Genomic DNA, 9,279 nt, shown 5'->3' on the forward strand with positions numbered 1-9,279 from the left:
CCATCCAGCAGTGTTTCAGCTGGGCAATATCCATCACAACAGCAGGCAGGGAAGTTTCAGCATTCCTCAGCTCTCTAGACAGATGCTCCCAATTCACACAGCCTGGAGGGACACGCAGTGCATCAGCAGAATAAACAGAAGCCACAGAAGTTGTGGTCCTGGTGGGGTGAAAGGCAGAACATGTCATTAGGAGCCTGCCCAAGGTAACCTTCTCCATGTGCTGAAGAAGGCCAGGCAGAAAGCTCAAGTTGGACAGGTGAAATGAAAAGTGCCTCTTGAAAAGGGCACATCAGTCCTGTAGCTCATTTTGGAGTGCACCATTTTAATACCCTATTTCCTTGCGTCCCCCCACAACTGCTTTTTGTTGCTGCTTTTACTCCAGTACTTGGGGTTGACAAGAGCACCTACCCCATAACACAGAGACGCCGTCCTCAGCCTGTCCTCAGCTTGGAGGAGCCCATCAGTGCCACGCTCTGCATGAGAATGGCCCCGCTGCAGCACCCTGGGGCTGAGCAGCCCCAGCACCCTGCACCCACCGCAGCCTGGAGGGGGGAGCCCGGGGGCTCTGCAGGCACCAGCCCTGCCCTGGCACATAACTCGCCCCCACGGGCACCCTGCGGCCTTCTCTCCTCCTGGAGTAAGTCCTTTTGGGGATGCCTGCTGCCAGACCCCAGCCTGGTCCTAGTGCTGCAGGAGGGCTCGTGGCACTCAGCTGTGTGCCATGCCTCAATAAACCAGCATCCTGCGAGGAGGGATCGCCGAATTTCCTGTTGATTGTTTAAACAGGATGTTATGAGCACGTACCTCAGTCTAAACTCTTCTTCGTGAATCCTGTCACTCAACTTTCCCCAAGAATTTGGTTTGCTGCCTGGGAAGTTCTTCGCCACCACTGGCTTCCCCCTTCTGCCATACCTCATGCATGCTCACACAGGTACACACCGTGCGCCGAGACCATCGTTAACTAGTTCCTAAATCATCACCCTAGAAAGACGTGGGGAATTAAAGATGACTCACACACTGCTACTGCATGGCTAATCCTGGCACACAAACCAGACAGAAAATTGTCTCTTTCCTTGTTTCATTTTTTTGGCCATAAATGAATTTTGGGTTATGGAAGCGCACCCTTACCTGCAATTATTATTTTACACTTAGGAAAATGTACGTAGGACTTTATGTGACATTCTAAGGCCAGAAAGGTGTACCGTGTTCACACACACTGGCACCCATAACTACACAGTCTGTAAATAATCCTGAATTAATTTTAGTAAAGGTTAACTATTGTTTAGAGACAAACATATCCCTGTGGTTTAAAAACTGACAGTGTCGCCAGTTCACCACAGAGCCTGATAAATTATTCCAATAGCTAATTACCTACACCGTGAAAAATCTGCACCTTGTTTTAAGGTATACTGAATATTTAGGGTCAAATCCCGCAGGCAATCTGACGTAACTTTTTCGCCTCACCAATCCTATTAAACTGAGGCGCACAGTTCTACCCCACTCAGCATGTACATGAAATAGAAAATCTCCTGGCTGAGCTAGGAGATGGAGGGAGAAGAAAAGGAAGTGCAAATGTTATTTCCAGCCAGACCACCAGTAAATATCTCTCAACTCCTCATCATTACTGCTACTTTGCTGCTTTACTCCTTGTTTATAAACCACTACTGGGATATCTTCACAATGAAAGGCACTATAAAATTTCTGTGCTCTCATTTGCAACTGAAAGTTTCAGTAATAAACCAGCAGCCTTGTGAACTGCCACAGTTTTACCTTTCACAGGGGCTTTCGTATGCTATTTGCTAAGGCAGCTGGTGAACACCTTGCAAGATAAAAATGGGTCAGATACACTCACACTGACAGAGGAATAACTTCTGCAGAACTTACTTTGCTGTTATTGGAAAGCTGCAAAATAGCAGCTTAAGGCAATGGAGTCCTTAAACTCAGATCAGCCCCATTGTCCTCTGCGGGAATACATCAAGTTTTAATATTTTCTGGATCAAGGCCTTTCTCCTGAGCACAAATGGAAACTGGACCATGTAACAGGATGAGAAAGGGCTGATTTTACATCTCACCTGCCCTTGTACATGCCCATGAGTCAAGGAGACCTCCTGCTTACTGTTTGTAGTGAGAATCGGCTTAAAATCTTCCTGTGAAACCCTGATCCTTTTGAAACACAGATACTTCATGTCACTGGGCTCTCAGTCCCAAACTGCCTCCTCTCCTACACAGGACCTGACCACACCACGCAGCCTGGCTGGAGATGAGCTGCTGCAGACAGACAGTGCCACAGGCATGGGGTGGGCTCAGGAGCGGGGCTGTGCTAGGAGCAGAGCTGGAAAACCACAGCTGCATTTTGTATATTGCAATCTCCAGGGGAAAAAATAAAAACAAATCAAAACAAACAAACAAAAAAACTCTGTAAACTATGGATTTTTAACAATTTATTTGATTTTTTTTTGTACAGAAAAATAATATACACCATTTGGCTCTCATCCAGACATCAGCAGGTGAAGTTTAAAGCCTCTGCTCACCGAGGGCACTCACGGCTCTCTCCATTTTCACCTATACTTTAGGCTCCAAACCCCTACAAGCAATCACACACTTTACTTTCCATGGAAGGAATCAGGTGCATAAAATCAAACACATGGGTAAATAATTATAGGATAAAGATCTTAGAAGCATGAAGACGAATAAATATTTATCGGCACAGACAGACAAGCAAATGTGCAGATATACACATAGCACTTTTGGGTAGGAAAGTAAAAGGCTATCCCAAACCCTTGCATCAAAAGCAATCGTTCTGTTTGACCCATGCACGGAGGATGAGCATGCGTTCGGAGGTAAGCCCTGGCTACATTTCCTTCGTCCTGCACAAGTGCAGCCTGCAGGCCGCGTGCTCATGGCACAGCACCTCGTGTGCAAGCTGGGGGGGACCAGACCCAGCACCCTGCTGGCTGCCTCCCCCAGGAAGCACAGGAGCCCCCTGAGCCCCTTCTCTGTCTCAGTACAAAGCTGTGGATGCAGCAGGGTCCCCCCAAAGCTGCAGTTTTGGGTGCCCAGGCTTTGGGAGCAGGGCCGAAGCGACTGCTCTGGGGCACCCTGGGGGGTGCAGCATGCCATGTGTCCCTGCTCCAGGGGACAGGGAGCCAGGATCGGTGCCCTCTGCCACCTCCCCGCACAGAGCAGATGTGGCAGGAGAACAAGGGGTGACAAGGGGTGGCCTGTGGGCCCTGGGGTGCCAGCCCTGGGTGCAGGGAGAGCGGCACTGAGGGGCAAGGAGCCTGGGCATGGGGGCACACCACAAAGGGGCCAAAGTGGGCAAGGGGCACGGGGGTCCCGAGGTGCCCGGTTTAGATCTCGGGAGAAACCCGCGAGGGTGGCCGGGCGTGGGCTGTACAGGGCCGGCAGCACCCGGCCGCCGGGGCCTGGCTTGGGGTGCTCGGCACCCCTGGGTGCGGGGGTGCCCCGGGAGAGGGGGGGGTGCCCGGTCTCGGTGCCTTGTCTCGGTGTACCGGGGGGGGGGACCGGGCGGTGCGGAAAGTGCGGCCGCCAATGCTCAGGCTGAGGCGGGCGCCGGCAGCGGGGCCGGGCCGGGCCGGGCGGGCGGAGCCGAGGCCGCCATGGGGCTGCTCAACTTCACCCGCGAGCCCGTGCCGGAGGCGGTGAGCGGCGACATGCACAACCTCAATCAGCTCAGCGCCGAGGTGCGGGGCCGACCGGGGGGGGAGAGCGAGGCGAGGCCATGGCACCAGGCCCGGCCCGCACCCACGGGGCTGCAGCAGCTGGGACGGGTGGCACGGGGAACGGGCCCCGCAGCAGCCCCGGTGCGGGACCAGAGCGTGGCACAGCCCCGCCACAGCTTGTGCTCAGGGTGCAGGGGGTGATGGAGGGGCTCGTGTCATGCACAGCACACACAGGAGGGTTCTGGTCCCATCGAGCACTGGCTTCTCTCGCTAGGGTGCTCAGGACAACGCCAGCACTGGTGGCAGCAGCAGAGGGAGGGTGGTGGGCTCAGCACCGCAGGCGGGCTCTGCAGCTCTCCTGGCTGCGAGTGCAGGGGGCTGAGGGCAGCAGCCGGGCCTTTGACCAGTTCTTTTCTTTCCCGAGTTAGTCTGGTTACCCTGTGGCTTCCATGAAACATGAGAGTGGATGTTTGCATCCTTTCTCTCTAGCAGTTTTTGGATTACACGGGATAGAACAGCAGCTTCTGATTAGCCAAGAATCACAAAAGCCCTGTGCAGTGCCAGCTACCAGCTGCACAAACCCTTTTGAGAGTCTCTGAAAAGCATCCATGAGCAAATCCCATCCACAGGCATCTTGTCATGCCAAGGACTGGGGTACTGTACCAGCATGGGAGATAAAACTCTGGGACCGATGTACTGGAGCCAGGTAGAGCTGTATCGAGGTGGTGTATCACCCCCGAGTCGTGGGGACAATGGGGGTGGCGAGGTGCTGAGAAATGATACATGCGGATGCACAATTCCTAACGCTGTCCTGTTTCTTCACAGCAATTCTCAGCGCTGACCGAAGTGCTTTTCCGGTTTCTAACAGAGCCCAAGGAGGTAAGGCCTGCACAGAACACCAAGAACTGTGTGACTGCAGCTCTCGGGTGAGATGCACCCAGAGATAAGATTGTGTTGCTGCTCTTTCTCTCGAGCAGGTAGAAAGGTTTCTGACTCAGCTCTCAGACTTTGCCACCATGAATAAAATCAGCTTGGGCCCCCTGAAAAACATTGTCAAAAGTATTCTTCTGGTACCTAATGGTAAGTGATACATATGCATATGCTACCCTGAGGCCAAATGGTTGTGTCCATTCCTGCATGCTGCTTAAGGCTGTGTGTCTTCAGAACTGCAGTGCACTTGACTTACACAATGAGTGCTAATAGCAGCTAATAAATGGCTTAGCATTTAAGAATCAAAAATTCAAAAATTGCTCTCCTGTTGGAGTATCCCTGTCTGGTGACTCAGGCTTTGTCTTCTTTACACCCTGCCTGTGTACGCGTCTCACAGGCCTGACTAAGCTCACTTAGGTACTTATTAAATGCAAGCAAACTTTGTGAGAGCAACAGAGCTCGGTTTAACTTGTGCCTGTAAATCCATGTTTGCTAGACCAGTGCAAACTTCCATCTAGATGATCCAGGACTGTAATTCCAACAAGGACAAAGTACCATTTGAGACAGATCTCAGTCCATTCACACCCTTCTGGAGTGGGCTGGAAACCAGCATAGTTCTAGGCAACATAAATGTGATGTCTGCTGTTTTAGTCTTGATTTAGATAAACACATTAGCGTCCAGCAATTCCTCATTCATAAGCAGTGGAGAAGAGGGGCGAGAGGGATTCCCCTTGGGTGCCCCAGACAGCCTCCAGCACTATTTGAGATTGCTTTGATGCTGGGGCTGCCACTGGACATAATACTGCATCAGACATCTTACCTACATGCATGTTCATGCCATGTTGATCCTTATTATTAATAGTTCCTTATAAACATCCTTCGATCCAGGTTTTCCTATAGCTTTCCTCACAGCGGTGAAGCCATGCACAACTGTTTCCTGCATTTGGTCTAAACTTTCATTCCACTACTTTAAGCCTTTTCTTCTATCCCAGAGAAGCACAGAATGATTTCCTTCCCTACGACTGTCTGGGAGGTATTTAATGTGGAATTGGTATTTTCTCCCTTCCTGTTTCTGGACTAGGCGCATTCAGCCCCACAGTTCCTGTTTGTGTGCACTGGCTCCAATACTGTTACACCTTTTCATTAGCTCTGAGATGCCACGGCCAGCATCAGAACAGATTACAGCAGATAACTTTGCCTATGTGCTACACAGACAGAAAGCCACGTGGGGCTGGCAGTCTCTTTGAATTTATGAGATTCCTGCTCTTGGCTTCAGAGAACAGAATCCTTGTAAACTTCCATGTGCTGCCTGTGCCCCAGAACAAAGGAGGCAGACACAGCAGGGGAAAGTGTTATATGCACACGTTCACACCCATAATCCAAAACACAGCAGGTAGGTCAAATTAGTAGCCTGCCAGCCTTAACAGTTCCCCTTTAACAAGCAAAGCTTCTATAGGAGAGAAAGCAGCAACTTCAAAACACAACTGCTGCTGCTGTTACCATGGTGACCTGCAATGAAATCTCCCTCTCTCTCTCAGGCACTTCCATAGGACTGACTTTTAAAGCACTGGGCATCCGCAAAGATATCGGCAGACACAACTGTATTTCCTATCTCGCCGAGCTGTGGTTTGTTTCAAAACACAGGCCACAACCAGTCTTTCTATGGCAGGGTCTCCATCCCTGCATTTGTTTGTCTCAGTAAAGATTGATTTGACTCAGTAAAAACTGATTTTCTTTCCTTGTGTTGTTTATTCAGGTGCCCTGAAGAGAAATCTGTCTTCCGAACAAGTCAGAGCAGATTTTATTGCTCTAGGTAGGTCACGTGACTTCACTAAATAAAAGCTAATTAATATTTATCACATATAGTAATCTCATATGGTTTCTCCCACAGGCCTCAGTGAAGAGAAAGCCAGTTATTTTGCAGAACAGGTATTAATACATCTTTGCTTGTTTCTAAACTAACAAAAAGACAGTCTTTGAGCAGGAACTTGTAAAACCCCACTGAGATGCATCAGCTGCTTTCTTCAAATCCAGCTCAGAGTTTTGAATGAAAGATCCCCAGATAACCGATAAGAAACATTTTGTCTAATGATACATCTGGCTTGCTGTGGCCTCTACCCCATAGGTTTAGTGATTCCTGTGGTTCTGTGTGGCTTTCATTGGATTGTTTTTCTGCTTTGCATGCTTTGAGCCCTGGGGTCATGCAGTTACATGAACACATGACTTTTTGTGCAGATACTGTTACACTGAACCAGTGTTAAAACAGAAACAGTGAGTTTCATTTCCAGAAGTGACAAGGCAGAGGGGATTCCTTGTAGGACTCAAACATCTTTGAAACCTCCCAACCACGTTAGTTTGTCCCTTCACACACACACATTGGGCTTCTGGTTTCCAATTTATGCTGAAATTACAGGTACCGTAAATGGACGTCCCTCTGAATTGATTGTTCGTGTGTCTTGCTCTTGCAGTGGAGGCTGAATTCCCCTACCCTAACACGCCTGGCTGTTGGTCAGACGCTGATGATTAACCAGCTGATAGATATGGAGTGGAAGTTTGGAGGTAATAGAGCTAAAAGATAAACCGAATGGATTGGGAAACCCAACAACAGCTTTCAGCTAAAGAATTTTTTATTTCACAGCTTAGCTAACGTTATCTCCCGTCTGTTCTTTCTGACTCACAGTTACTGCTGGGAGCAGTGAACTGGAAAAAGTGGGAAGTATCTTCTTACAGGTAAATCTCCTACATCAGAGAGTTCAGGTTATAGTGCAGTTAAGGAACAAGCTATGACCAGGCATGTGGGAAGTACTGGCTGTGAGAGGAAATTGAGGAAAGCCACAGCTCATAGGAGCAGGCTCTGCAACAGTGCATCTGCTTCAGTCTTCTCAGTGCAACTGCCAGCAGATAGCAGGCACGCTGCTATTTGTTACTCTTCAGAAGACATCGTGTCACAGAAGCGTAGCCCACTCTGAAAATCTGTTCAAAAAGCTCAATCTAGCAAAGGTCATGCTATCTCGGGGAGGGAGGGGGAATGCCATCATTTATAAGGACTTCCCGGAGATCCTCCCAATGCCTAATCTGTTCCTACAGTGACACTTCTTGAAAGGCCTGTCAAAGATGTGTGTGCTTTGCAGCAGTCTGCACTAAAACTCTCAGCAGACTCCTGCCTTTTCACAGTGCTTGAAATACAGGCCTCTGAATTAAAATGCCTCTGCTTTTTCTTTCCTCCAGCTGAAGCTGGTGATTAAAAAAGGAACCCAAACGGAAAACGTATATATAGGTGAGTTAACTGTTCTGGAAAAGAAGCAAGTATTCAAGAACACGAAATCTGAGCTGCAGTCAGAGCTTCTGGGCTGTTCGTGGAGGTAGGGGAGCTTTGGACGCAGACCCAGCAGGGGTCACTGTGAGAGCACTGCTGGTAGATGCTGCGGCTGCTCCCGCCCTGGCCTCTCCCAGCCACAGTCACTCTGCAAAACACTTACAAACACTGACTCTTGGGCAGTCTTCACGTCTTTGCATGAGTAAATATAGATATGCCACAGAGCCCTGAAAAGCAGTCAGAGCAGCATGACAGAAGAAGAAAGTAAACAATTCCAAAGTGGCAGTTGCTGTTAGGAGAATCCTCACCCTGCACGGTCCAGCTAGCATAAAGAAACAGCTGCTGAGAGTCAGTGTCTAATCCTGCCTAGCTTAGGTGAACGTGAGTTGCTCTGCAGTAGCACCAGAATGGCTTTTCCAATGTTGCGTGTGTAACCTGAAATCTAAGACTTTATGCCTCTTTTTTTCTGCAGAGTTAACTTTGCCCCAGTTCTACAGTTTTCTGCATGAAATGGAACGGGTCAAAACCAGCCTGGAGAGTTTCAGCTGAAACTATGTGGGTCTGAACTGACATCTGTCCAGGATGTTTAATTTCTCCTTGTGCGCTGCAGATCTGTTCTTTCCCAGCTGACTGTAACAGCGGAATAAGGGAAGACAAGACCGTGTGACAAACAGTAGTGTCACGGCCCACAGAGACCCATCAGTCCTTCAGAACCTGGATCTTTGGAAAGTGTTTTGAAGCAACTACAAGACCACCCATATCTTTTTTTTTTTTTTTTTAATATAACTATTACGAGAAATTATTGGCAGAAATACGTGGATATTTGTAGCAAAGAAATAAATCTGTTTGCATCCTGCACCATTTGTAACAGAATTTAATTTGTTGAGAAAGAGGGAAACGGAAGCAAAAACCATTATCTAACTTGTACGATTTAAGCAGAGAGGACAGGGAAGTAAGGAGAGCATTTAACCTAGTGAATCACTTAATGCTCACTTCCAAGACTCTCATTTCTCTATTATCAAAAAATGGAATGATTCAAAGCAAAAGGCCTGTACGGCAGCCCAGAGATGGAAACCAGCAAGGTGCTCTTGGTTCCTGGCCTGCCTCTGAAGTAATTCCCCATCCTGTGGCATCCTGCAGGCCTGCTCTGAAAGAAGCAGCACTGCAGCTCCCTGGGCGTGTGCTTGCTCCCATTTGCTCCACGCACAGGAAGGCAGTTTCTTCCCAAAGCGTCACAAAGCTTCCCTTCCCGCAGCTCCCAGGCCCACACGTAGCTTCTCAGCTTGCAGAAAAGCTGACATTTTTCCCCATTGCATTTCATGCAGTCCTGCATGAGCGACTAGGGCTGGT

At 49.0% G+C, this 9,279-nt stretch overlaps 1 protein-coding gene across 1 annotated transcript; it reads left to right on the forward strand.

Moving 5' to 3' along the window:
- Positions 1 to 3,599: 3,599 nt before the first annotated feature.
- Positions 3,600 to 8,787, forward strand: COMMD7 (COMM domain containing 7). Its single transcript, XM_084537942.1, has 9 exons — positions 3,600 to 3,704; positions 4,509 to 4,562; positions 4,661 to 4,763; positions 6,370 to 6,426; positions 6,505 to 6,542; positions 7,082 to 7,172; positions 7,294 to 7,343; positions 7,842 to 7,890; positions 8,402 to 8,787. Exons 1-9 carry the CDS (start codon positions 3,621 to 3,623, stop codon positions 8,476 to 8,478), a joined length of 603 nt encoding a protein of 200 aa, XP_084394068.1. The 5' UTR covers positions 3,600 to 3,620; the 3' UTR covers positions 8,479 to 8,787.
- Positions 8,788 to 9,279: the final 492 nt, after the last annotated feature.

The sequence above is a fragment of the Aythya ferina genome, assembly GCF_964211825.1.
Source record: "Aythya ferina genome assembly, chromosome: 16".
NCBI classification, from domain to species: Eukaryota; Metazoa; Chordata; class Aves; order Anseriformes; family Anatidae; genus Aythya; species Aythya ferina.